At 53.5% G+C, this 26,851-nt stretch overlaps 13 protein-coding genes across 13 annotated transcripts; 6 read left to right on the top strand and 7 right to left on the bottom strand.

The window, feature by feature from the left end:
* Nucleotides 1–132: 132 nt before the first annotated feature.
* CKM354_000686800 (uncharacterized protein) lies at nt 133–1,249 on the bottom strand (the record flags this gene model as incomplete). Its single annotated transcript, XM_044802203.1, has 3 exons — nt 133–247; nt 294–1,078; nt 1,130–1,249. 3 exons carry the CDS (start codon nt 1,247–1,249, stop codon nt 133–135), a joined length of 1,020 nt encoding a protein of 339 aa, XP_044658138.1.
* A 1,829-nt stretch (nt 1,250–3,078) lies between these two features.
* Nucleotides 3,079–5,644, top strand: CKM354_000686700 (uncharacterized protein; the record flags this gene model as incomplete). Its single annotated transcript, XM_044802202.1, has 3 exons — nt 3,079–3,504; nt 3,556–4,895; nt 4,948–5,644. The coding sequence occupies 3 exons, from the start codon at nt 3,079–3,081 to the stop codon at nt 5,642–5,644; spliced, it is 2,463 nt and encodes an 820-aa protein (XP_044658137.1).
* Nucleotides 5,645–6,075: 431 nt separating this feature from the next.
* On the top strand, nt 6,076–6,472 carry CKM354_000686600 (uncharacterized protein; the record flags this gene model as incomplete). The annotated part of the gene is made up of 2 exons (XM_044802201.1): nt 6,076–6,270; nt 6,323–6,472. 2 exons carry the CDS (start codon nt 6,076–6,078, stop codon nt 6,470–6,472), a joined length of 345 nt encoding a protein of 114 aa, XP_044658136.1.
* Nucleotides 6,473–6,826: 354 nt separating this feature from the next.
* On the top strand, nt 6,827–9,418 carry CKM354_000686500 (uncharacterized protein; the record flags this gene model as incomplete). Its single annotated transcript, XM_044802200.1, has 1 exon — nt 6,827–9,418. One exon carries the CDS (start codon nt 6,827–6,829, stop codon nt 9,416–9,418), a length of 2,592 nt encoding a protein of 863 aa, XP_044658135.1.
* Nucleotides 9,419–9,745: 327 nt separating this feature from the next.
* CKM354_000686400 (uncharacterized protein) lies at nt 9,746–11,100 on the bottom strand (the record flags this gene model as incomplete). The annotated part of the gene is made up of 3 exons (XM_044802199.1): nt 9,746–9,888; nt 9,950–11,008; nt 11,079–11,100. 3 exons carry the CDS (start codon nt 11,098–11,100, stop codon nt 9,746–9,748), a joined length of 1,224 nt encoding a protein of 407 aa, XP_044658134.1.
* Nucleotides 11,101–12,847: 1,747 nt separating this feature from the next.
* On the bottom strand, nt 12,848–15,437 carry CKM354_000686300 (uncharacterized protein; the record flags this gene model as incomplete). Its single annotated transcript, XM_044802198.1, has 2 exons — nt 12,848–13,052; nt 13,114–15,437. The coding sequence occupies 2 exons, from the start codon at nt 15,435–15,437 to the stop codon at nt 12,848–12,850; spliced, it is 2,529 nt and encodes an 842-aa protein (XP_044658133.1).
* A 1,696-nt stretch (nt 15,438–17,133) lies between these two features.
* Nucleotides 17,134–17,897, bottom strand: CKM354_000686200 (uncharacterized protein; the record flags this gene model as incomplete). The annotated part of the gene is made up of 4 exons (XM_044802197.1): nt 17,134–17,397; nt 17,443–17,604; nt 17,657–17,786; nt 17,842–17,897. 4 exons carry the CDS (start codon nt 17,895–17,897, stop codon nt 17,134–17,136), a joined length of 612 nt encoding a protein of 203 aa, XP_044658132.1.
* A 256-nt stretch (nt 17,898–18,153) lies between these two features.
* Nucleotides 18,154–18,838, top strand: CKM354_000686100 (uncharacterized protein; the record flags this gene model as incomplete). Its single annotated transcript, XM_044802196.1, has 2 exons — nt 18,154–18,327; nt 18,383–18,838. The coding sequence occupies 2 exons, from the start codon at nt 18,154–18,156 to the stop codon at nt 18,836–18,838; spliced, it is 630 nt and encodes a 209-aa protein (XP_044658131.1).
* A 515-nt stretch (nt 18,839–19,353) lies between these two features.
* CKM354_000686000 (uncharacterized protein) lies at nt 19,354–20,522 on the bottom strand (the record flags this gene model as incomplete). Its single annotated transcript, XM_044802195.1, has 3 exons — nt 19,354–19,400; nt 19,472–19,590; nt 19,723–20,522. The coding sequence occupies 3 exons, from the start codon at nt 20,520–20,522 to the stop codon at nt 19,354–19,356; spliced, it is 966 nt and encodes a 321-aa protein (XP_044658130.1).
* Nucleotides 20,523–20,997: 475 nt separating this feature from the next.
* CKM354_000685900 (uncharacterized protein) lies at nt 20,998–21,273 on the bottom strand (the record flags this gene model as incomplete). The annotated part of the gene is made up of 2 exons (XM_044802194.1): nt 20,998–21,092; nt 21,156–21,273. The coding sequence occupies 2 exons, from the start codon at nt 21,271–21,273 to the stop codon at nt 20,998–21,000; spliced, it is 213 nt and encodes a 70-aa protein (XP_044658129.1).
* A 778-nt stretch (nt 21,274–22,051) lies between these two features.
* Nucleotides 22,052–22,986, top strand: CKM354_000685800 (uncharacterized protein; the record flags this gene model as incomplete). The annotated part of the gene is made up of 3 exons (XM_044802193.1): nt 22,052–22,137; nt 22,188–22,581; nt 22,633–22,986. The coding sequence occupies 3 exons, from the start codon at nt 22,052–22,054 to the stop codon at nt 22,984–22,986; spliced, it is 834 nt and encodes a 277-aa protein (XP_044658128.1).
* Nucleotides 22,987–23,593: 607 nt separating this feature from the next.
* On the top strand, nt 23,594–25,240 carry CKM354_000685700 (uncharacterized protein; the record flags this gene model as incomplete). Its single annotated transcript, XM_044802192.1, has 4 exons — nt 23,594–24,088; nt 24,138–24,390; nt 24,634–24,807; nt 24,885–25,240. The coding sequence occupies 4 exons, from the start codon at nt 23,594–23,596 to the stop codon at nt 25,238–25,240; spliced, it is 1,278 nt and encodes a 425-aa protein (XP_044658127.1).
* Nucleotides 25,241–25,394: 154 nt separating this feature from the next.
* Nucleotides 25,395–26,332, bottom strand: CKM354_000685600 (translation initiation factor eIF3 core subunit g; the record flags this gene model as incomplete). The annotated part of the gene is made up of 2 exons (XM_044802191.1): nt 25,395–25,619; nt 25,676–26,332. 2 exons carry the CDS (start codon nt 26,330–26,332, stop codon nt 25,395–25,397), a joined length of 882 nt encoding a protein of 293 aa, XP_044658126.1.
* Between the last annotated feature and the right edge of the window lie 519 nt (nt 26,333–26,851).

Raw genomic sequence — 26,851 nt, 5'->3', positions numbered from 1 at the left:
TGGGTGGACTGCTCCGGCCCCTGGATATTATGGCCCATCCATGCTCGGTGAAGACTCTCAGTCGTCGAGCTGGTGCAGGCAACATGCGTAATCCATGCCCCTTCTTGCGGAGCCATGTTGTCAAAATAGACCTCACTTTGCATGTAGAAGCATCTGTTCGTAGAGGTCATCTGGAATCTTGCGGACAAAGTTGACAGTGTAGTCAATGACCTGTCTCGCTCTCAGTGGCTTGAAGTCAGGTTTGGGCCTGTGATAATTAGCTCGATCAACCATTGTGGAATCTGCAGACCTACGAGGCACTGTTCAAAAGAGATTCTCGTGCCAGCACGAGTTGTGAGACGATGCATAACAGGTTGAGATGAGGTCCGTAGGCGAACAGAAAGTCCCATAGCTGAAGCACCTCTGGGAGCGGAGGGGTGCAGGCACAAAGCGTGAGCACGCTAGGGAATGCGTAAATCTCAGCCTTCATTCGCTTGGAGGCCATGTGAGATGCCAGCTTGGGGTCGACAATGGCCAAAATCTGGTCAATCAGAGCAAGGCCTTTGTGTACACCTTCCATGCTTCCACGAACATAGCCAGGTACTTCATTTGTGATGAAGCGAGTAAAAGCGGCAAAAGCCTCTGCCTCGCTGCGCGCAGCATACAAGAATGGTGCTGCCATGACGTTCATGCCTTGCACGTAACCGATGTGCGTTTTGCTCGAATCACCTATCTCACTGGCATCGGTGACTGATGCCACGGAGCCGAGTGTGTCTCGGGTACTGACTGAGCCTGGGGAATGGGCCTCGTTTCCATCGAGGCTCTTTGGGACGCCTAAGGTGGGTGGCGACATGTAGCCACTTCGTCGAGACTCGTCGGCGTCGTTGAGTTTCCAAGCCACGGCATTGAGCACTCGCGTGAGACTGTTCTCAGTGACGCGCCGGCGGAAGAGGGGGTCGGTGGTCAAAGTTCGAAAAGTATCGTTCCGGATTTTTGAATATGCGGGCGAGGCGCCCAGTTTCACGAGGTCCAAGTAGCCGTCGGTATTCAACGGCGGCGCGTTGAGGAGGATCAGCCATACATAGATGCGCAGCTCGGACTGCGGATGACATTAATACATGAGGTGTACGAGGGGAAGATGTGCACATACCATGCCCTCGCTGTTGGCCGGTATGCCATCCAGCAGAATGACGCGCCGCAGCTCTTCCAAGCCCGCGACGTGGTCGCCGCCGACGGGGCCCTGCTGGAGAAAGACATCGAGGTGCGTCATGCTCGGTGCGGTGCGGACCTGGTGGACGCTGCAAGTGTGTGCGGACTTTGCCAATGGCAGCGGCGCGGGAACAGGAACGTGTGGTCGCGTGCGGGCTGGTCGTTGCGACGAAACGAGCGACGCGTAGGCCACGTGCGTGTGCGGGAAGAGAACACGCGTGACTCGCTCGTCCACCGTGGCTCACGCGCTTGCCCAACTTCAGGCGACATCAGGCCCCTCGCCATACACGACTGTCACTACCACCAACGAGAGGCGCCCGACTGTCAGCATCTCCATCATCGCTGCTACGACTCTGTGGACGCGCCAGCCAGCCCTCCATGCCTCCGACATGCTCAACTGTGCCCGGCATCTGGCATTCGGGAAGCGGCCTTCGGCTCATCTCTTGCTATTGTTATTGCTATTGATCATTGGGCCTACCATGCCCATCTGGAGGAGCAATCACGACCCCGACATCGCACTGTGCCAGACGGTGTTCCAGACATGATGGCAAACCGGGAAAAACCATCTGCGCACCAGATGCTCGGTGTCCATTGCCATCTAGATGATCTCCCACGCGCAGCACCACCCTGGCACACGACGCCGATTTCAGACGCCACAGGGTCTCTTAGACTTCCAACAGGCTTCGTGTCGACAGGCCCTAGCTGGGTTGTCCTGGTACATCTCTGTACTGATCGTGCGCGAGATCATTGTTGTTTGGTACATGCCAGACACCGATGACCCACCCCGATCTTGTGGCTCGGCTCGTCGGCAAATCCTACCACTCATCTGGGTCAGCTATAGAATCAGATTGATAGTGTTTCAACACCACACACGAAGCCATCGCTGGCGATTCCAAGTCAGACGCGGCTAGGGTTGCGCAACGAGCATGCCACGCCCTGTCAAGGTTATGCCAGGAAGAGCTTCGACATGGCAAGAAATTGTGGCTGAAAGTCAAGGCATGCAATCCAATGTTGGCCAAAGTATCATACCTACGACTGCAGTTCGAGAAGCAGAAGTCTTCGCCCACGCCCACGGTGCCGAAAAACTGCTTCGAGCAAGCCATCCGATCACGTCTTCTTTCGTCTTCTTCATTGGACCTCCCGGTGCATCTCGCGGTCGCTTGGCGCACGTTGTGTGCATGGTCAGATCTGCCGACGGGGCGGTTCTTTCATCAGAAGCGCGGGTTCGTCGGATGGCGTGCTCTGAGCTAAACCCCGTTTACATCGCAACTCCATCACAGACGCAAACGTGTGTGGTCGGACCCGCAGCTGCGTAATATCCACGAGAAAAAGGTTTCTTGTCAGTCTTGGACGTTGAAGCGGCAAAGTCTGCTTTCATAGCGATCTCACTGCTGGCACCAGGCCTAGCTGTGAAACATACAAAGCTCACGTACCTGACACCATCGGGCTAGCACAAGAAGCCCGACGAAGGTGCTTACACCCGCCATTTATTACGCCACCGACAGAACTGGACGCCGCACCAATCGAGGAACAGGCTCAGTGCCCCCTCCCACGAAGAGTCCTCGCCCAAAGGACAATACCTTGCTTCTCCCACGCAGTGTCGTGCTTCCGCGATCGGGAAGATCGTAGTATTCGCCATTGCCTGGAGCTATCACCTGCTCAAGCCCTGCGCCGGACGCACCAATACCCTTCTGTTCTTCGCGAGCTTGGATCTCGCAGGGTGCACATCTCCGGACGCGCATAGTACTAGCGTCAGTCGGTCGAGGTCGGGCTAAGAGCGCCTGTGCAAAGACTAGCTCCCACGCGAAACTTTACCCCAAGCCATAAAGCAGCGCCCTGGAGGCCCAGCATTCTTAGCATTCGTCCGTCGTCTCTTGACTTTCACTCACGATGGCTTCGACGAGTACCAAGATCGGCCATGGCTTGGCCAAGGTCCTGGGCATCAAACTGGACGACGGAACTCCAGGATCGAAACTCTCACGAGGGGAATCAGTCTTCTCAGTGGAAAGTGCAGACTCGTACGTCGAACAGGAGCCTACGGCAGCAGAGTGGCTTCGCGATGTGATACCCTCCGGCAAGGACGTCCTACACTACTGCCACAACCTGTTTCCCTTCACGAAATGGATTCTGCGCTACAATGCTCAGTGGTTGTACGGCGATCTGGTTGCTGGTATCACAGTCGGCGCAGTCGTCGTGCCACAGAGTATGGCCTACGCACAATTGGCTCAGCTCCCCGTTGAATACGGTCTCTACTCATCCTTCATGGGTGTGCTTATCTACTGGTTCTTCGCCACTTCCAAGGATATCACTATCGGCGTAAGTACAGGGCGTTCGTGCCAAAGATGAAGACGAGCTGACATTCCGTAGCCCGTAGCGGTCATGTCAACCATCGTCGGCAACATCGTCATCTCGGTCGCTAAGAAAGATCCCACAATCGAAGGCCACGTCGTTGCCTCAGCCCTGGCTGTCATCGTCGGCGCCATAGTCTGCTTTCTCGGCCTCGCACGTCTCGGATGGCTTGTTGAGTTCATCTCACTCGCTTCGATCTCCGCTTTCATGACTGGTTCTGCCATCAATATCGCGGTCGGTCAAGTCCCGGCCTTGATGGGTATTTCGAGCAAGATCGTGAACAACCGGGACTCGACGTATCTGGTCGTTATCAACACCTTGAAGCATTTGGGTTCTTCGAAGCTCGACGCAGCGCTCGGGCTTACAGCACTCACAATGCTGTATCTCATTCGATCGAGCCTCAACTTCGCCGCAAGGAAGCAGCCACAGCACAAGAAGCTCTACTTCTTCTTGGCCACACTTCGAACGGCTTTCGTGATCTTGCTCTATACAATGATCGCCTGGCTCATGAACCTCAACTTGGAGGACCACGACGCTAAGAAGTCTCCGGTCGCGATCCTGGGCACAGTGCCACGAGGTTTCAAACACGCTGCCGTTCCGACTGTCAACAGCAACATCATCAGCCTGTTTGCAAGCGAACTGCCAGCGTCAGTCATCGTGCTGCTCATTGAGCACATATCGATCTCGAAGTCTTTCGGAAGAGTCAACAACTACACCATCGATCCTTCACAAGAGTTGGTCGCCATTGGTGTCACCAACCTCCTCGGGCCATTCCTCGGCGGCTATCCGGCTACTGGTTCTTTCTCCAGAACAGCGATTAAATCGAAAGCTGGTGTGCGTACTCCATTCGCTGGTGTCATCACTGCTGTGGTCGTGCTTCTGTCGATCTACGCTCTGCCTGCGGTTTTCTTCTACATTCCCAAGGCCGCGCTTAGCGCCGTCATTATTCACGCCGTAGGAGATCTGATCACTCCACCGAACACGGTCTATCAATTCTGGAGAGTGTCGCCGCTGGAAGTGCCCATCTTCTTGGCCGGTGTTATCATCACCGTGTTCACGACCATTGAGATCGGTGTCTACGTCACTGTTTCCGCCTCTGCAGCGCTGCTGATCTTCAGACTCTTTAAGGCACAAGGGCGCTTCCTTGGCAAGGTCAAGGTTCGAGACATGCCGAGTGGCCAGTACATTGATGGTGACGCAAAGCGAACCGGTTCTGGGGCTGGAACTGGCACCGGTGGCCACGATACTCACCCAACCAGAGATGTCTTCATCCCATTCGACAACGAGGACGGCTCAAATCCGGCGATCCAACCTCAGCATGCGTACCCGGGCGTCTTTATTTTCAGATTCTCTGAAGGGTAAGATTTCATTCCCAATCAATCAATGACATTGACCTAACGAGTGATCTAGGTTTAACTATCCAAACGCGAACCACTATTTGGACTATTTGAGCAAGGTCATCTTCGAACAGACGCAACGCACAAATCCACACAGCTACGCCAGGCCTGGAGACCGCCCGTGGAACGACCCAGGTCCAAGGCCAGGCAAGGAAGTCAATGTCGACGATCATCGACCAACACTGAAGGCCATCGTCATTGACTTCTCTTCCGTCAACAACGTCGACCTTACCTCGATTCAGAACTTGATCGATGTTCGCAACCAGCTCGATCGATACACTGCACCCGAGCGCGTGCAATGGCATTTCGCATGCATCAATAATCGTTGGACCAAGCGTGCCCTCGCGAATGCCGGCTTTGGCTATCCTTCTGTTGACAGCGAAGATGCCTTCCAGAGATGGAAGCCAATTTTCAGTGTAGCTGAGATTGGAGGCTCCTCGAGTGCAGCAGCCGCCGGAGACGAGGCATACAGCAAGCAATTCTACCACACCCAATCCAAGGATCTCGAAAGCCGGCGACCTGATGATGACAGCATCAACGCTTCGGAATCTTCCAGCGACATCAACACTCAGCTGAAAGACTCCGCAACTTACAAGACAAAGGTTGCAGTGGTGCAGGGTCTGAACAGACCATTCTTCCACATCGATGTGACCAGTGCCGTCCAAAGCGCAGTTTCTGGTATCGAGGCACAAGGGAAGAGTGTAGAGTAATGTACACATATATTGCATGGAGTACTGTTCCTTCTACATAAATTCTGAGCAGGCGCATAGCGATCAAACCAGGCATTGAATGAGCGATCAACATATTACTTTTCATCCTTTCCTGTCAATCACACCTCCTTGCAACACTTGAAACCGGGCGTGTGACCGCTTTTACGTTGTGTTCAGCCTGGCCTTGGCGACCGCCATAGCTGCCAAGCTGGGCGGGGCAAGGGACATTAAGTTGGATCTTGCGGCAGCGACCTCACGTCCTACGTCTCGCGTTCAGACTGTGGCTCGAGCTCAGCCTATTTACAGTAGACGGGTTGTTCCTGTCCTCGCTTGCTTGCAACTCATCACCCTCTTCAGACGGCCAATCCGTGTCCTCCGCGCTTTTCATTCTCCCATTGCTCCACAGACATTCCACAACATCTCCCACAGACATGGCTTCAAATGATGAGACGATCGTGTCGCCGGTCACGACACGAGCACCAGACCTCACTGCTTCAATAGCTGCCGTCAACGCACAGCCTGTAGAGTTGGACAGCACGCCCACCTCACCTGAGAAGGTGCGGCGGAGCTTTCGGGCAACTGCTCTGGAGCAAGCTGAAACCAAGCTGACTCCGGCTGAGCAAGAGGTCAGACATGCACTTTGTGAGATTTTCTCTGAGCTCACTGACAACCTCATAGCGCTTGAAAGAATTAGCCAAGACTCGCAAAGCTGATCCAGCAGTTATGCAAGATATTCCGCAGATTCCGACGGCCGAAGAATTGGAGATTGCCGAGGACAGCAAAGATGCTACCGATGCTGCAGGTCGAAGTTCCGAGGGCACATCGTAGCTTTTTTGAGATGGTATCAAGCTCACATGCGTATTCGAGTACTTCCCATCGCGTCGACAGCGCTCAGAATGCTCGTACACAGTTTCCGCACACGATATTGGTTGGCGTTACAACACGTCTTCTGGCTTGGAGTGGGATGGACTGCCTTCTATTGCGACTATATTCTTACCTCACGGCGCCGGAACAGGCAAGAGGCGTTTTTCTGCTAAATTCTCTTTGTCCTAAACAGTGCTTGGACTTGCCGCAATGGACCTGTATACGCAGTTCCGTTTGTGATTTCTTTGTCTGCGGGGTCACCACTTCTCGAGCTCGACACGATCTTTTCTCACTACACTATGCATCCACGCCGCCAAGATGTTCGTGGACGACAGGCCGCTCTCGACATTTGGGCCTACGCAAGGTTGGAATATGTACCAGCCTGTGCCCATCAATCCTCCACATAAGAAGCCTCCGATCGGAACATCACTATACACGGAGTCGAAGGCTTCAACCCCACCGCTCTTGAGCAAGACATCTTCATCATCTTCCTTACGTGGCTTGGAGAAGAACATACCGCCCTTCCAGACCTTCTTGCTCCGCACGCCGCCTCTGGAGCACAATCATGATAAGCCACTGCCTGCACCACCGATACAGGCACCGAGATCAGACGCAAGCTCCGAAAGGCGGAGATCTAGTAGCGTCTACAGCCGCACGCCAAGTAACTGGGCTCCGGATTCAGTATCATCATGGCAGACCGACGACTTACAAGGGGACATACGAATGCCTGAGCGATCGATCGCCTACAGCAGCAGTGTCCCAGATCTCAAGGCAATCTCAGTTGAATCTGATACACCAGCTGTATTACTCGAGCCACGAGCATTCGATCCTCTTCTCACCAGCCCTACCGTGAGCACGATCGTGTCTGACAATTCGCCTTCTGCATCTCGCCCAGCAACCACACTTCTGCCACAATTAGAGAAACCGATATCTCCGGCGAAGAGCATCAATACCATATCATTAGCAGAAGCGAAGGAGGCAATAAACTCGCCAGGAGCTCAAAGACTCTTGCCTGAAGAGCTGCTTGCTCGAACGATGAGCAAGACGAAATCGATGCTACATTCCAGAGCAACGAGTGCAGATCCTTTTGGCATGCGAGCGGTTTCGTCGTCGACTGAGTACCCAATCAGTGCCACGTTCGTTGATCGACAAGGCAGAACACGGAGCATCACCACACCGCCAGCGATAGCTTCTCACCCGGTCGAGTATCCCTTACCGGCACCATATAGTCCACTACCGTCGGTCAACGCTTTTCATGTGGGTTCCGGGCCTGCTCGAGACATGGTACCTCCAACACCAACAGTAATCAGTCAGCCAGAGTACGAAGGACGAAATGTGCATGAGCCGCAGCGTGAGAGGAACAAGCCAAGTTTTGACTTATCTGCACACAACATCCCACCATCTCCTGAGACCTTCGTGCCGGATGCATACCGATTTCAGCTTGGAGACGAGCCTAAATCTGCTGCAGAGGAGTACCACACTGCGCTTGCGCAGAACTACCGACAACCGAATTTTGACACGACCGGATATGACTCAGACGACAGCATTAGAAGACACATGAAGATGATTCCACAGCCACTATTTTCCGGAAAGGACCGTGTCCAGAAACCAACCTCCCTACGAAAGAGCTCGGGTGCTTCGCGGTACAGACCACGAAGTAGCAGTCAAATTTCTGTTGCAAGCTCTCGAGGTTCGAATAGTTTTGATCTGCGTCTCTCAGTGTCGACAGCAGATTCCCGACATGCCAGTGGTGGTAGTGGTTTCGGCCACATCCCGATCTCTCCGCCATCAACACAGCATATGCATGCCCGTCGCACATCTGTCGAAAGAGGGCGCTCACTCCGCACAGTAGAGCACCAGCAAGAACCAGACCCTCGAACGGACCCCATATACAATTCGCAATCTGATCAGCAGGTCCGCCGGGGCGGCTCAGTCAGGGAGATGAAGAGCTCGAAACCGAGCTTTTCGAGCAGACTGAACCCGAGAGACTCATCAAAGTCTAGACCAAGCGTTGGTACGTCAGCCCATCCCAGAGAGCCTGAATCAGGCAGAGACTCTGAGATGGGCAGCCCGACTTTGGGAACAGCCTTCGCACCTGCAATTCCCAGTGCAGGCAACACAGAGCCAGGCGCACCTCTACTCAGCAGATCTGTCATCGAAATGAAACTCAAGACACCTCAAACCAGCCCGCAGACCTCCCCACTTGGCGATCACATTCCCTCACCTTCCTCGTTTACGGGACAACAAACTCCCAACTCAGAAACACTCGATGACTTCCCCATCTTCAACAAAAAGCCTTTCTTCCAACGCGTAGGTATGAAAAGCCTCAGAAAAGCCAGAAGACGTTCTTCCACTGCAACAGATCGAAGCGTCAGTCCCTCAAGTGTCCGACCCTCTCCGCAGTCACCACACCTCTATTCTCCCGCTCATCCACCTTTTCCAACAACAGCCAGAAAACCCAACATCGAAGTCCCACATTTAGGCTGGTCACGCACTTCCAAACAAAACTTTGACGAAGCCGTTTCACCACCCGGGACACCCACAAATACAAGTCGAGCAAAACTTCCTCTCCTGAGCAATCCGTTCAAATCCTTGCGTTCAAACAGCAATACAGTAGAGCATGCGGACGAAGACGGCAGTACTTCGCCCATGAGGAAGGGTAGTATTCTCGGCAGTGTACTGGAACGTTTCACGCACGACAAAGGACAGAAGAGGAGAGAGGATTTGAAGAAATTGATTAGAGTTGTACCGAATGTTAGTCCTGTTGTACCAACAACAGCGGCGTACGCCGCGGAAAACGGGAATGGGAATTCGCAGGGAAGACCGAGTATTGGGAATAGAGCGAGTACGGAGGTGAAGAGGAGGTCGAGTTTGTTGCAGAGGAGGAGGAGTGCTTATGGGTGGATGTGAGATGATTTTCACGTTGGTCATGTTGTCGATATGTCTTCTCATGATATTTACATGCATGCATATACGATGGCATATACGCAAATTGGCGATGCCCTTGGACAAGGTAGATATATGTTCAATTCATTACAGCACTATGCTGAGCGTCATCCATTCATTTATGCATAGGGAGATCGACTGACTGCATCGTCACTTGAGCCAGTCAACGCACAAAAAAACTTTCCCATCTCATCGTGGACTACCAGGAAAAAAGCCATCGTCATCACATCATCGCGATCTTCGGGACGTGCTCCGAAAATGGACCGACATGTGTTGTATCATTGGACCCTCCTACTTCTTTCCAATGTTCAGTTTATCCTTGATCTTGTCCAAAGCACCCTGCTTTTCTCCACTATCGCTGCTCGCGTTGTTGGTCGATCCGGGTCCGCCAGTGGCGCCGCCGGTGTTGGCTGCTGTGTTGTCTGCGACTTCAGCTGTTTACAAGATCAGCATGTCTATTATTACAGATAGAACTAGATCTTCTGATCAACTCACAAGTAGGTTGTCCCTCTGTGCTACTCACTCCTCCCTGTCCAGATGTCGATGCCCGCTTCTCGGGAAGATCGGGCACGATCTTACTCTCGCCCCAGTGCTCTTCACCAAGTCTTTGACCACCTGCGGTGGGGATGGCATCGACGTTCTCGAACTTGCCGCCGGCGCTCTTATCGGCTGGCTTAGGGGGCTTGTGATTGTCTTTCTCGTCTGCATCGGCGGGTTGCTGTTGACGGACTTCGGTGTCTTTCATTTCGGGCTTGTTAGTGTGTGATTTGGAGTTTGTGGTTGCGCCTAATGCTGATGGAACTGTTTTGGTGCCTTCGTTAGCACTGAAGTCTGGTCCGGTTTTTGTGAGATGGCTGCCTGCTGTCACGGTGGTGTCTGGTTCGGAGTTGCTCGGATTGTTCAACGAAGATGGAGGTGGTGTCGTTGCGTTGGTTGTGCTATCGCCTTGGATCGACCTCTGAGGAATGCTTTGGTCTGTCGTACTGATAGAGTTGCTGCCCACTGCCCCCGCCGGCTCTGTCGTGGCCAGAGTTGAAGGACGCGTCCTGTCCGGGATCTCGGCAGTGAAGCTTCCACTACTGCTCTCATGCTTGTGACCGGTACCAGAAGCAGCTGCGATTGCAACAGCAGGAGCACTCGTAGATGCACCGACGCCGGCTAGAGCAGTGACGCTCCCTGCATTCCAAGCCGGCTGAGTGTCCTCGGCCTTCTTCTCTTCTGGTTTACTCAAGCCGAGAAATGACTTGACTGTATCGACAAGACCATGCTCTTCGCTCGAAACCGGACTTCCGATGTAGGCTGATCCACTGACACCACCAGCATCTTTGCCAATTCCTCCCGTAGGGTCGTCCGATCCTGGATTGCTGGCCGGAGGCTGCTCACGGATGGGCTCAGGCGCTGGGCGGGAGGTAATCGTACCTGTACCTTCATTGGCGGCCGAGCCGCTCTGGTTGGCCTGTGTAGCTTCCTTCACATACTGAGCACCTTCCTGGTGGATTTGCTGAGGGGTAGTCTCAGCTCCACGCTGCTCAGTATTGGGGATACCGCCGACGCCTGACATGGTTTCCTGATTAGCCTGGAATTCCTCTGGGTTCTTGGGAGTCCGGGGAATTGGTCTACGTACTGTTATCGTGCAGAGCAGACATTGTGGGCAAAGTCTTATATATGGATCGTGCAGGTGTACTACGTCAAGAGACAGGTAAAAGCAGGCTCTAGGCGAGAGTCCAAGAGTCTAAGAATATATGCAAACCACTATGCTGCAAGCACGCGAGCGAGACACGCAGCTCTTATATGTCGAAGCTGGCTGCTAGCAGCCAAAGGTTCCTCATTCCTGCCAGCAGGATCGAAAAGAGGGGCGGCCGTGGCCATCGAGTGCACGCCGCAGTCGTTGCGTATGGCAGCTACGTCAAGGGAGGCCCCAAAGCTGGAACTCGGGCAGTAGAGGCTGTAGAGATGACGGAAGCGAGCTCCATCGCGGTCTGGGAGCTGCTGCGCTGGCCCTGTGGCATGGCCGTCAAACCCGAGCGCGTTGATCGAGGCTGCCGGTAGAGTTGCATGGCAGGAATGGTCACACGCGTGGCCACGGCGTCTCTGTTTCGTGCCACACCCAGCGAGTGGGGCTGCAGCGGGCGATCACTTGACATCATACGGCACGTCAAAAACGTGCTCCACCGAGCAAGCAAAAAGCATCATGTCTTGTCTCGCGGGATTGCCCGGAGCGATTGGTCCTCGCTGGCACAAGCATTTGGTCCAAGAGCCCGAAATGCTCGTTTGCCTGAGATGTTGGAGAAGCCGAATCTGGCATGTGCTGATACACTGATCGTTATCAGTCGCGATGCTTTTTTCTATCTCTCATCTCGGACTTTCCCAGATTGAGGCGTTTCTTGGTGCAGCATTGGACGGTACAGCCAAGCGGCCAAGTACGAACAACACCATATCCGAGAAGACGATCTCTTGAGGACGCCCTGAGGTGAAGTTTGGTAACCATGTTCGCCGTTCGGAGCTCCCCTGGTCAGAATACGCTGTTCCTGAGGCTCCCATCGGTATACATGACTCGAGTTCCGAGTGCAAGAGTATGGCGCGGCTGTGGTGTTGCCGTTGTATTGGAACAGTTGGGTGAGCCACAGGCACAACCGTTACAGTACAGTGTACCATGGTCACAGCTCACGAACCAGGCAAGTTTTGTCGTCTTGAGATGGCTGCAGCCATGCAACGCTGCGATGCCTCGACGGGTTCACAGTACAGCGGAATGCACTTTATCATGTGGCATGATCGAAGAAACAGCAAACGCGTCTGTGGACTGACATTCGAACTGACATTCGAAATACTGATCTGATGATGACGAAGACTCTCTTTCTTCCATAGTCCAATTTTCCTTTCTTTCCTGCGCCGCGACTTCCCTGAGATCACCTTTCCTAAGTTGGAAGACATCCAGGAGCCGTTCTGTTTTTCTCTATATCTCCGCCAAACTTTTGGCCGAGAGACAGCGCTTTTTCTCCTCCTCGCTCTTTCATGAAACTCTCAACTACACAAATCTCGACTCGCCCGAGTCTCAACAACGAACGGTCATCGACTAGCTTGCCGCCTTTCCCAAGCTGATGAAGAAATCTAGACTCGATGAAAATTCCCACCTCTCACCAAAAAAGTCAAAAGAATCCAAATGTCACGGCCGTCGCATGGTGGGTGAATATAAGACAATAGAAAATATACATTAGCCGGTAATGTGGAAACCAGAGCGAGCGAAAAGGTCGCATGTCGCTTCCTGGGAAGCTGTAGAAAAAGTTCCGGGAACAGAGGGGTAAAAAAAAAATGTAGGGAGACCAGCGTAAGGCGAACGAGCGCGATTTCCGTTCACGGCCGGGCGAGCGATTGGGCGGGGTTTCAGGAAAGGCATCATGATTTCTCTGGTTTCCTCTTGCCCCATATTGACCTCGATCGGCTTCGTCCACCAGCAGGAGGTCGTTCGCCGCGGCCGTCATCGGCGGGTATCGGGGGAGGTTCGGGTTTCTTGTCCTTCTTATCGGACTTGTCTTTCGACGAAAGATCACCAGATATGATGGAGACATTGCTGTTGTCCATATATTTGGCTTTGTAGATCCTGAAAGGACACAGTCAGTATACGCGCGATAGCTGCGGAATTAGAATTGGGAACGACTCACCAGCTGTTACCAGCCATGCTCATGCCCATGTCAGCGGCTTTCCTGTACAGCGCCGCAGCTCTCTTCAAATCCTTCTTGACACCAACGCCTTGCGTATAGCAGAAAGCAGCTTCGGCAAGGGCATCGACATCCCCCCAGGAGCCGGCAATCTCATAACATCGCACTGCGAGAGCTTTGTCTTTTGTACAGCCCCAGCCGTTCATGGAAGAAATGCCGAGCTCGTATATCGCAAGAGCGTATTGAGCCTTTCTCTTCTTCCTCTCGGCCGGGTCAAGCTTCTTCCCGCTGCCGTTGGTCGAATTGAGCTTCTCTTCCGCATCTGCAACGTCGAGCCCTGCAGTGTCAATGGCCTTCCGAAGCCACTTGACACCTTCTGCTTGATTCGGTCGCATACCCCAGCCGTGTCGACAGGCAAGCGCATACAGCAGCATAGCGGTCGGTAGGCCGGCAAGTGCCGCCAATCGCAAGTGATAGGTCGATTTGTTCGTGGCGCCTGCATCGTGGGCTTCGATACCAATGTCGAGGTGTTCTTCGGGCGTGACATCTGCAGAAAGTGCCTTCTTGTGAAGAGGCTTGATCGTGCGATCTGTGCTCTCTGTGTTCACAGAAGGTGTATGCAATGAAGCAACCTCTGATTGATGCAGTGGTGAGCGGTCTACGGAGATCTTATGCGCTACGTCCCTTGCGCGCGGGTCCGCAGATTGACTCCTGATTATGCTGGCCTCTGGGGCGAGACTTCGACCTTGCCGCGGAGCATCTGATAGTGCAGGTGAAGGCTGGCCTTCAAACATGGGGCTGTCGGATTGGTTGCGCTCATGGCCGCGCACTTCCTGTGATGGAGTGCGGCCGTGCTTGGTATCCCATTCGAACTGCTTTTGGATCCAGGAGTCTCGGAAAGCTGTTGAGTCTCTGTCAACAGGTCTGCCTCTTGGAAGAGCATACTTTGCGTAGATGTAGGACGATGAACTAGTGCCACCCGGCGTCACCGATCCGTCTTCTGGGAAACCTCCGATCGGCTGACCATGCAGAGTAGGACTGGCCACATCCACAACACTACTGCTACGAAGATATTGTGGAATGCGGATGTCCAACTTCGGAGCCGGCTTCGAATCGTCACCAGAGTTGCCGCGCGAAACGGCCTGCTTGTAAGACGCTTCAGTGCTGCTGCTCCTATCTGACGCCTGCCTATGGGGAAATTGCGGTCTTTGGTCAAAGGAAGGCCGGCTCTCGAATGATGGCCTGGGCCGCATAGCGTCCGAAGAAGGCCGACCAGAACTACTCATCGGCCTTGAGAAATTATTGAAGGCGGCAGAGGGGCGATGCATCTGCTGCGAACCATTAATGGAATACTCGGATGTCATCGAAGGCGACCTGTGCATTGGCTGCATCCAAGGTGAGAAAGGCGATTGCGGTCGAGACATGTTGCTGCTGCCAGATAGCTTGCGTGCAGAGGGGTGTCCTGTCGACTCATTCGCAGAAGCAGCATCTTCGTCCCCGCTGTCAGGCGGTACAGATCGAATGCTCTGAAAGCTTCTGGGTGATCTGGGATAGCGAGGCGACTGAGGCGGCGCAAGACCTCGTTCTCTCTCCGATCGCTGCGACTGAAGCGATCTCTGCGATCGCTGCGAGTCGTTCGTCCTGGTCCTGGGATGTGAGGATATGGTATCGATGCTGTTCGTCAAACTCGGTGGCACGTTCGGCGACGGCGCCTGGACGTTGACGTTGGGCTCCACGGGTTCTGGGGATGTTGCTCGCGGAATGCCAAAGTAGTCTTGCTCGCTCTTCCCGGCTGTCTGCGACGCTGGTTCGGCGCCTTCCTGCGCATCGTAGAACGGGGTGGGTAGAGCAGGCACATCGGGCGCGTCGTCGTCCGTAATGTACGACGCGCGATCGAGAGTCGGATAATAACTTACTGGCCTTTGACTGTCAGGAGTCTGTGTTGAGGGCTGGCTGCCGCCCTGCGACTGCGGGCTTGTGATATCCTCTTCTTCCTCTTCCACGTCCGTCATCCTGCTCTGGTCGCTGATTGACCGGAAGAAATCTGGTCGGTTTCTGAACTCTTTCTCCACCAACTTGTGATCCAGTCTGCTCACTCTGCGCCCAGCTTGCTCCTCGCGTCTCTTCTCCTCAGCCAACTGCTGCTTCAACATCCTGCTCTGCATCGCGATGAAGTCCAGCGGCGACATGGCCGGCGGCACCTCGCCTGCGCGCGGTGACGGCAGGTCTCTGCCCAAGAAGGGCATGCGCGGCTTGTCGAAGACTTCATCCTGCCCATTGTCGGCCTTGTTATCCCGCAGGTTCAGGTGCGTGGGTCGCGGACCCATGGTGTTTGTATTGCGCTCTCTTTGCGCTGCAAATCATGCGGATTCCTGGCGCAGCACAGCATATGAAGATGCAATGGTGAATACGATGGCCCGGCCTGAGCTCCGCCACAGTTCAGCCTATTCCCGTATTCTTTGTGTGGTAGGGGTGTATGTGCAACCCGGCCAGCTTCCAATGGCGCTTCCAGTGGTGGCGGAGGTCGCTCGCTGCGCCCAACAACGGCCGCGTGCTGGCAATAACACGGCGGCGGAGAACAAACACGGAGGGTGGAATTATGAGACGGTCGAAAGGAGCGGACGGCGGTGGGCAGAGGTGGTGAGAGGATGCAGCGCATGGAGCACTGCCACTGGCGAAGAAGCAGACGGCGTCGTCAAAAGACACACCCATACACACAACTGCACACACGCGCGCGCTGGCCGCTCTCTCTCACACGCCCCTTGAACGTCGTGCCCAGCCTTGCAGCCCACATCGAACTGCGGCCAATCAGCGGACGCGCGCTCCTGATCGCCGACCAGCCATGCTTCGCTAAGTCCTTTCTACGATGAAGCGCCGCGGAGCCCGTCCTCACCTTATCTCTTCTCCTCCACGCCACTGGTTGTGTGCGGCCAGCTTCATTTTGCTGTCGCCACTCCTCCACGCGTCATCAGATTCGTGCACGAAGATCAAACAGGCGCGTCACACGCGATTCAGACTTTGTCGCAGACTCCGACCAGCAGTGTCGGTCTCACGGCTTGGCGGCGAGCTAGGCTGCTTTCGCTCTTGCCGATGCCCTGCTTCCGAGAATGAGATCCACCATCGTGGAGACGCAGGCCGCCACTCTAATTTTGGACGTGCGAGAAGAGCTTGTTGAACACGCACGCCGCGACCTCTTCTCTCACACCACCGCACCAGGTCAGCCTGGGGCTGAAGGCCGACGCCGTGTGTGGCAAGAGGACGGCAGGAGCAGTTTGCCACTGTCACGGCTGCTGGTGTGCTGTCTCATGGCAAGAGGACTCGTGTTCAGTCGACTTGGCTGGGTCGAAGCTGCTGCAGCTGAGAGCGGGTACGATGCACATTAGAGCATTTTCGGAGAATATTGATGCAGGAACACGGTCGACGCAGGAACGCGAGCCACTTCTGCTTCGAGATTACGCTCTACCCACCTTCGCTCCAAGTCCACGCATGGCGTGCTGTTCAAGTTTGTCCACGATGCCATCAGGGCGTGGACTCGCGTGGCAGAACCGGGCGCTCTCGTCGGGCTGATACAATAGCAGGTTACTGCACTCGCAAAGACCTGTCACATCCGATCTCGGCGGTTCAAAAAGGCTTCACTCGACGGTGGTCCATTCGTGTCTCGATCGAAAAGCAAACAATATGCTTGCACCTGATCTAGACGCAAGCATTGGGAATAAACTGATCATTTCAAATTCGCTAGGCCTGCTTCCAGAATATCTGCCAAAGCCACCTCCGCCTTACTTATGTTCAAGCAGAGCATTTGGTATGGCTATTTAGCTACAAGCTGGTCCAAATCGCTCAGCCAAGCCTGACCCCTATTTCTTTGCTGAAGTCCTCAATTTGCGGAGAGATGTACAGGAATGAAGCTCTGCCCAAAGACCCTCCTGCTTCGATGGCTCTCCTGCGTCAACCCTGCCTGAAGCGCAAATACCAGTCTAAGCCGCCTGAGAAAGAGTGTCAGCAAAGCCAGTCCACACAAGATTTTTAGTACCCTGGAAGGCATTTCCACCGACTGTGAGCCTTGAGGACATTGATAGCCAGATGCGGCATCTCATCCAATAGCGCATCGAGGCGCTCCCCATGCAACTCGTCCAGATTGTGCGAGATGAGCCGCACAATTTCGCGACGAATCTCTAGTGGAGCCTCGGGGTTGTTGTAAAGCTGTCTTGCCCTTTCGATGACATTGCCTTTGACGATCTCGCAACTGATGACAGCAAGTGCGAACGCCCTGAGCGTAGGCATCATGTACTATCCGTGTCAGCATCTGCTCCGTACGAAGAACACCGGACTCACCCTGTCGGCCAAAGCAATCATGCTCAGATGGAACTTTGTGTATTCCACTATTCCTTCCCTGCCTCCTGGGCCGGAATATCGGCCGTGGTACATGAATTCCACCAGAGCGCCGATCTGGTCGACCTCAACCTCTTTGAGAACTGCGCGACCGGACTGGCTTTCCTGCGGCAACAGTTAGCGAAAGCTCACGTTCGATTGTGAGGAAAAGACTGACAACAAAATGTTCGTTGGTGCTCATTTTGTACAGCATATCGGAGTGCATCATCAGCACGATCTTGTGCACCTTCCACTCTTTTCCGCCAACAGCTAGAGCGAAGTCGGAATGTGCACCCGTATCGAGGATTCTGTAAGTATCAGATTTTCCATCGCGCATTTCTGGTGGACGAAATGTCGACTTACGTTCGAAGAACATCATGTATGGCATCCATACGACCTTCCGACCCAAAGTCGCTCATCTTGGAGGAGTGAAGCAGTAGCGACAGAGTGGGTGGTCACGTCTTGTGTTTCCGACGTTGAGACTGAAGTCTCTCGGTTTAAAGCGTCGCGTGTCTGTTTGCTGCGATTGAGCTTGCATCTTCCAGCTAACCTTCACGTGCGCCTGCCGTAACAGCGTGTCGCTTCTCGAAACTTAAAGCACAATCCTTCACCTGCAACTGCCCTTAAAAACTGTCATCCTCATCTCAATCCGCAGTGGAATACTTACCATCAGAAATGGCGGACGACTCTACGCGGCTCGAGCTATGCTCGAAACTGAAAGACTTCCACAGGCAAGATAAGCTGACCGACTTCGTCATCGTCTGCGGCGACCGCAAATGGAATGTCCATCGATTCGTTCTTGCTTTGCATTCGGACGTATTGAGAAGGGCATGTTCGAGCGGCTTCAAGGTACCTGCGAATGGAACAAGCGTCAAGCCACGGCACCTCACTAATAGCACCGCAGGAAGCTCACGAGAGATTGATCGACCTTTCGGCAGACCACGACCCCGTGGTTATTGAAGCGCTCGTGGAGTACATGTACACCTTCAACTATTCCGTGTACAGCCTCGACGAATTAGAGGCGATTGAGTTGCACGCCAACCTGTACCTTCTCGGCGACAAATACAATATCGAAGGCCTTTGCGAAGTGGCCACAGACGCTTTCATTTCTCTTCTTAAGGGACCACCCGAAGTGCTGGCAAAAGCTGCCAAAGTCGCTTATGCCTATCCAGATGTCACGACGATACTATGCGAGGAACTTGTGGACGCCGTTGTTGAACGCAAAGAGTTGCTTTCGAATGGTAAGGGCACAGTGCTTCTGTCGGCCATGAGGGAGAACGACAGCTTCGCGCGCGACGTTGAAAAAATAATTGCCTTTGAGCCCGTAAGAAAGAGATTGGCCTTGGTGCCAGATCGGTAACACTTCCCCACGCCACTCGGCGCGTGTAGTGTCTATTCATGTGGATAATGTCTCATAGCATCTACCGGCTCATGTTGGAAGCCGATGCAGCGGCCCGACCACTCAATAGGCATGAGCGAGATCGTCACCACATTTCGTGATGGGTGGATCGCGCTTTTTGAAGGTGTCAGCAATAGCTTGGGGCAGAGACAGCATATCTGAACAATTGCACTCGTGGTCGATGAGAATTCATACGCTATGCTACCTTAGAAATCTAAAGGCAATAGCTGGTTTCTGCTCGCCGTTCTGTTGGCCGTATCAACTGGCCTGCCAGCTGAAGTTAGGAGTAGTGACTTCGCATGTAGTCAAGTGCAGCCAAGTTGCAACTCGGGCCTCCCACGAGATCATGATGTCCGATCTGAGTCGTACTGCTTACCGAGCTGCCCATGCTGCAAGAGTGGCATAATGCAGCGAAATCGCCTCAGTCCGATGTGTGCGAGCAGCTCCCACATGCTCTGTCGTTCCATGCAGAGCACTCAATGCCACCAATCGTCTTTTTTGCTCGTGGCCCTGGCTTGTCCGGCTGCTTTACGAGACTGTCGTACCGACCAATTAGCATCGCAATTAATTCAACGAGGTTCCGTTCGAACTTACACTTCCACCTGTGTCCACAGACCGTACACTCGCAGAAAGTCGTGAGCGGTTCATCAGCGGAACGTGTCTGTGCCTGGGAGTACGAAACCTTGCTCTCCTTGCAGCGGCCGCAAGTCATGCTATTTGCTTAGTCAGCCAAAGTCTCTCAGACGCAAAGCAACCCTGCGCTGCCTGCCAGCGTGGAACTGACAAGAGCGCAGGGTTGTTGTAGAATGTCCCAAGGGTCAGCAAACGAAGGAAGGAATACGTACGTTGTCGAGATGGCCTTCGCCTCCTGAGCAGTCATCGCCTTGCTCATGTTCTCTTTCTCCAAAGCCTCATCTTCCTTTCGACGATCCTCACTCTTCAGCTCCTCGCTGGTCATGGTCACGAAACGTTTGGGTTCAATCTTCTGCGTGAACACATCCCTCCTCAGCAGCTGATTGTCCTTGAACTTCAAGTTCTGGAAAAGCGATCGCATCTTCTGCTTGTAATCGTTGTTCGTCTCGTTCTTGAAGTGCTCGAATGCAGCAACCTCGACTCTCCTAGCCACGCTGAAAACCGCATCGGGCGACTCTTCTGACATGAACGCAATCCCATCGTACATGAGCTTCAAGCAACCATCACGAGTCTTGTCGCCCGTAACGTTGTAGTCAATGCGATCTGTCTGGGTGTTGCGCTTGGCGGGATCGACTGTGCTCTTGCGCTGCTCGCCCTTGACTTCCGACTTCACCGGAGGTGCAGGGCTGCCTGTCGCGCTTGCACCCAAGCCGTTCCTGCTTGGAGGTGCAGGGCTATCACTTCCTGCTTTCTTCTTCTTTGCGTTGACCTCTTGCTTCCACCGATTTACCAGCTTCGAAGCAGTTTCTGCCACCTTTGGATCCTTGTTCTGTCGAAGCTTTGTTATAGCGATTCCGATTTTCGATTGCCGGAGGAGGTCCTCGGTTGCGCGAAAGTTCTCGAGCGGTTTGAGCAGGTCAAGCACGGTGCTGGCTGGGTCTCCTGATTCGGCGGCCTTGAGGATCTGCCTGCCGATTTGCTGCAGCTCTTTGGCGTCCAGCTGTGATGCCATTTTGGAGCGGACTGGCGGGTCCGGTGGTGAGGTTGGGCTCGCGAAAGTGCGTGATCGGTGGTCGCGAAAGGTGCGGCTGGACGTTCGAAATATCGCGCTGGGGCGGAGAGTGTTTGCTGGTTGCAGATTGTCGATGTGTGGTGTTTGAATTTAAGAAAGGAAGTTGAGGTTGATCGCGAATCGTTGCTTCAGGCACGTGTCGCGTGCGCCTGCCGGCAATACGCGGCTCCACTTGCCCGCTTTCACATGACAGGCTTGAAGCGAATGCAAAATGTTTTGACATGTTTGTATTCCTCCATTCGCTTGGATCGTGATATGATTCTACTCAAAGCGCCCGTCTATGTCTATGTAACAGTTCAATGAGTGTGGTTTTCACTGACGGCCCAAATTCCCAGAAGCATGGACACAAATCATTTGCTGAGAGCCGGCGACACTTCTAGCAGGTTGTTGCGGCCACTCATTGCTCTCCACAGCCTCACTTGCCACTAGCAGTTCCAGCATGGTGTACCTCCGCAGGTGCGGCTGCCAGAACCTCTGTCGTACCAACAAGATCCAGAGCAACATTCCGAACTGTAGGCACATTGTGCTGGATGGCATGTCAGCACAGATAAAGTCTCTGTCGTGAAAGCATACTTCCATCAGCCCAACACTGTCTCTTGTCTAAAGCGGAACCAAAATCAGGTGCAGGAATGGCCAGAGCTTGCACAGCCATGAAAGCTGCGGCGAGGGTGGTGAGGATTGAGTATTGCATCTTGGCGAAAGCTGTAGGTACGCTTGGTCTTGCGAATATCTGCTGCTTGTTTTTGAAGGTGTTGGATTTGCTTGTTGTTCTGTAGTCAGAGCATGAGGGCGCCATGGTCTTTTGTACCTGGCTGTGGAGATTTCCAGTCCCCTTCACAACCCTATGCTGCTAGCAAATCCATGCTGTTCAGGTAACTCCACCTCTTGGCCCAACCCATCTTTAGCACCGAGCTGAAGCGGCGTGCCATGTCCTGTGGATTCTGTTGGCTTAACCTGTCCGTGCTCGCGGCTTGCTGCACAGCCGATGCTCAGCTGTAAGGGAACATGAGCTGACCGGTCGCTCTTATTGCTGTCCGAACGAGGTGCATAGAAGTGACGGTGTATAGATGTCTATACATAGCGGTGGGCCCGAAGAAAATGATGCGAAGCTTTGCATGACAGGATCTACGATAAGTGAGCTGATCGTTCATGATTTCGTTGCACGCTTGTCGTTCGCTCAGAGCACGGGTGTATATTCATACATCGCCGCGCGATGAGACGCGAGAGAGCCAACAGCAGTGTGCCCGCATTCCATTTCTGCGAAGCCCTGGTACTCGAGCATGCACTGTGCAGACCATCTTGCTATACTTTGAAAAGATGATGTGGTGAAGTGCAGCTCGGTGGAACGACCTGAAGCTTCTCAAGCATCTCGCCTTAATGACAAAAGTCGTGGCAACCTCCTCTCCAGCCTGACCATGAAGCTCACCTCGTCACTTCTGCTCATTGAACCCCCACAACCAACCGCAATTATGTGTCGATACTGTGGAGTTCTCGTCGGCGAATGCCTTGCGCCGTTAATTAGAAGAACTGCGGGAGTGGTGCAGAAGAGAACAATGTAGGATGAACACCCATAAGTTACCACGAGCAGGTGCTGACAGGACACAGGAGCACTAGAGTCGCGTACCGCCCAGCAACGCGTTTGGTCCAGTCTACAGCCCCTCAGGGTGGCGTCAAATCATTCTCGTCATCAGCATCGCTGTGCAAGAAAGGAGGTAAGGCTGCCCGAGAAGAGAAGAAGGCCGAAACCAAGGGAAAGGGCGACGCGGCGGCCGAGGACCCATACGACTTCACCGATCTGGAGAAGGACATATCGAATGCTCTGGAGAGGCTGAAGATCGACCTGTCGAAATTAAGAGCTGGTGGTCGTTTCAACCCTGAAGTTGTAGAGAATCTACGTGTGCAGCCGGACAAGCAGAGCAACCAGACCGTCAAACTCAACGACGTCGCCCAGGTCATCCCCAAAGGCCGCACTGTGCAAATCCTGGTTGGCGAGACGGATGTGGGTGGAGAAATGAAGGACATTGATGGAAAGTACTAATTTCAATCGCAGCATATTAAACCTGTTTCCTCCGCCATTCAGTCATCCTCACTGTCGCTTACACCACAACCCGATCCTACTGGACAGAACCCGCTTCTCTTAGTCCTCAACATCCCTCCTCCTACAGCAGAATCTCGAAAAGCAGTCATCGATGAAGCAATCAAGGCAGGGGACAAGGCGAGCACGAGTGTCAGAGACGCTCGCGGAAAGCAGCAGAAAAAGCTTCGGGCGATGCAATTGGGAAAATGTGCCAGGCCCGACGATTTGAAGAAGGCCGGCACAATGATGGAAAAAGTCGTCGAGAAGGCTACCGCTGAGCTCAAGAAAGTTGTCGATAATGCCAAGAAAGTGCTTCAGAGTGGATGATACATTGATCTGCTTTCTCGGCCTCGCCCTCTGTATAACTCCGATCCTCGCGACTAATTCCCGCCAAGACAACGAGTTACGCCGATGAGTGCAGTCCCATCAAACTAAGAGGTAATATGGCGATGGCGCTAGGTCCACGGACATTCGGGAATTGGCTATAAAACCCCCGCTTAATAAGCTTGAACGGAATGCCATGAGTGTCTACAGGTACGGTAACTCAATCTCTCTTGAAGAGTTTTGTCCCACACATGTGCACCTTACACCGATCGCGGTCCATCACTACGAATGCTCCACCGAGGTCACATTACCGAGTGCGTGCACGTATCGTCAAGCTTCGCCGCACGAACAACCATGAACAACCCTTTGGCCTTTCGATGCGGTATCTGCATAGTCCGCAATTTCTATGGGTCTGCCAAGTCGTGACGAGATGGCGTGCATGTAGGTTTCCACTACAATGCAGCAACATGACGTCTGGATTCGAACTACTCGTCTTGAGATGAACTTCACGTTGTGCATAAAAGCACTCCATGAGATCGCAGATCAGGGGCAACCAGCATCAACATTCAATCGTTGGATTGCCAAACAAGCTTCTCCGTATTTTCGCACCATGTCTTCCGCGAACTACCCTCTTCGCAACAGCGGCATCTATCGCAACCTCCCAACCTTCGACCCGTCCATCAAGGGCCTCACAGCTCTGATTTGTGGCGGAAGTGGCATCCCGGGTTTCCATGCTCTCCGTGCTCTGCTGGACTCGCCGGAGCGATGGAGCACTATTTACATCTTATCTCGCTCACCCCTTCCAGAGACAATGGCAGCACTGTTGACAGAAGATCAAAGAAAAAGGACAAAACACGTCTCTGTCAATTTGCGTGATAATGCTGGAGAGATTGCTGAAAGTCTCAAAAACGCCCAGGTGAAACCAGACTACATCTTCTTCTATTCATACATGACTGTTGAGAATGAGAACGCCATGAGCCCGGATGTTTCTGAAAAGCTTTACAATCTCAATGTACCGCTGGTCGACAACCTCCTTCAAGCTTTGCCAAAGGCGAACATCCAACCCAAGAGGATCCTACTACAGACAGGAGGCAAACACTATGGAGTATGAGTTGTGAATCTTCTCAGGCAGATCATGTACATTTCCTGACTAGATTCACAGACACATCGGCCGTGTCCGCAACCCAGTTCGCGAATCTGATCCTGCTCCCAAGCATTTGCAACCCGATCAATTCTATTATGAACAGGGTCGTCTGCTTGAGCAGTATTGTGAGGAGCATCCAGAGACAGGCTGGAACATTGTTCGGCCATTCCCAATTATTGGTAGCGTGACACAGACCTGGATGAATACAGCTTATCCATTTGGCGTCTACGCTGCCGTGCAGGCTCATAAAGGAGAGCCCCTAGGTAAGTACGCTCTCCAACGAACTCAGAGCTTGAGAGCAAAGACGCTGGAACTTGAACTTCATCTTTGCGGCGCATTACGAGCCACTCGGTCTGCACCTGGTTGGTTTGAAGTTTGTGGCGAATGATGTAAAACAGACCCATCAGAGCACCTTGCGGGCTGTATACACTAGTCATGCTCCAACTAGCCAGCATGGACGCCCCTCATTTCCAAGCCATTCGTGATACTGACCAACTGTGCTCCAGAATTTGGCGGTGACTGGGAAGCCTGGCAATTCGCCCAATCAATGTCCACCGCTCGCATGACAGGCTACCTCTCCGAATGGGCCGTCCTAGAGCCCCAAAACGCCAACCAAGCTTCAACGCCACCGACGGCTCTCTCCTATCCTTTGACCACCTTTTCCATGAACTTGCTCGCTGGTACTCCGTCTCCGAAGGCGTCAAACTCCCCAAATCAGACACCGAACGCTCGTTTCCCAAGACAATGCAAATGGCAGGAGGCAAAGACTCGCCGCTGGGATATGGTCCTCCTCTTGAGACACCTCTCGAATTTTCGCTTGCGGACTGGGCGCGGAAGCCGGAGAACCACAAGACATGGAAGGAGATTCAGGAGCAGAGTGGAGGGAGATTAACGCATGACCCATTCGAGAGCGAGGAGGAGATAGATAAAACCTTTCTGGGGGATTATGTTTACATGAGATTTGGTGTTATCGGACAAGATAAAGTGCGAAGAGCTGGGTTTACGGGATATGTGGACATTCTGGAGGCTTTCTTCGAGACATTCGAAGAATTCGCCAAGTTGGGAATGTTGCCGGAGATGAAGGTTGACGCGGCGAATCCACTGGGTGCATGAAGAATTAGTAGGACAATCCTGAATGTAGAAAGTAGTACGAAGGCGATCAGATCTTGCATTTCATCTATCCGCTTCTTCGCGATGCACCGCGACTCAAGGCGATGCGACCCATACCGTAGTACATGCAGAATTTTCGTAGCTTTCCAGCTGCTCTCTAAGTGCTCTTCTTGGCAAACTCGACACGCAGGATCAAATGCCCGTAACCGAAACCATCCATCTTCTCGCAAGCACGTGCAGCGTCTGACCGGTCGGCGTAACTGACGAACGCAAAGCCCTTCGCTCTACCTGTTTCACGGTCCTTAGCCAAGAAGACACGAGTGACACGACCCCAGCGCTCGAACATCTCGCGCAGATCGGCTTCTTCTGCGAATTCTGAGACCTGTGCAATAAATCAGTATTCATCAAATGCAGTAAAATGTCTTTTCGCGAACTCACGTTTGTGACACGCAATGTAGCAAGATCGTCCCGCTCGAACTTGCCACCCATCCTCTCACCGCCACCAGCACCAGCGCCACCCTTACGCAGATGCGGCGGCACATAACTACTTCCACCAGCACCCAGACCGCCCTTGTCATCTCCCGCAATAGCATCCATATCCACTGGCGCAGCATCCTCTCCTGTAGGCGCCATAGTGTCCTTGAACGGACACTTTGTCGTGAAGTGATCTCCCGAACAAATACGACATTTGATCTGCATTTTCTTCAACGCCTCGGCCTTCTTGTCCTCCTCGGGAGCCTTCTCTTGTGCGCCACCGGCCTTGAAGCCCACCTGCGGTCGGAAAATGATGTTCTCGCCGAGTGTCGTGGTATCCGGATGCGGGCCCGCTGCGCGACCAGCCTCGATACCCATCTTGGGCCATGCCCTGCGCTCAGCGACACGAGGGTTTTCCCGCTTCTTTACGACGCTGCGGCGAATTCGTTGTGTGCGTTTGACTTTTTTGCCCTCCTCGTTGATGAAGAATGTGATGACTGTTTCAGTGCCGTCCTTATTCTTGGTGATTTGTGGAGCGGGAATGGCGTTGCTGAGATCGGGCGCATCATCGTCGTCGGCCCAGTCGGTGCCTCGCGGCGGGTTTTGTACTGCGGCGGCCATGTTGTGTGTGGTGATGGGGACTGTTCAAAAAGTTCAACACGTGAAGCGGCGTTGTCGAATTGTGGAAGGTGCGAGTGTGGGGTCAGTCACGTGAGCGCGTCACAGAAATTAATGAGACGGGAGCTGTGCGCGTGTTGCACTGCTCTACAGGTCGTGTATCGAAGCTGCATACAAAGTCGCTGAATTCAGCGCAGCCTGCGAACAGGCACCAGTGTAATATCCTGTGCGGTACTGCATGACGAATATTGATCGACCTACAGTGCAGTCCGTTGGCATCTGTCTTTTGGCACGGTTGGCCCTCGAGCGATCTGTCTGATGATTCTCACCAGCCTACGTACTCGCCCTTGGACTTGGGGAGTATAACAATGCCCCTGCCGGATGATGTCTCTGCCGGCTGTCTACTTGTGGTGGCAGCTCACGTAGGAGTCCGGCTCCGTGCCTCGATCACAGACAAGCGTATATTGCGGTCCAGGAAGATCAATGTACGACGACGCGTCTGTGCCCCAGCTTGTCCAAGAG

This window comes from Cercospora kikuchii, assembly GCF_019650295.1.
Source record: "Cercospora kikuchii DNA, contig_00004, whole genome shotgun sequence".
In the NCBI taxonomy this organism is placed as follows: Eukaryota; Fungi; Ascomycota; class Dothideomycetes; order Mycosphaerellales; family Mycosphaerellaceae; genus Cercospora; species Cercospora kikuchii.
This window is presented reverse-complemented; position numbering and strand designations above follow the sequence as displayed.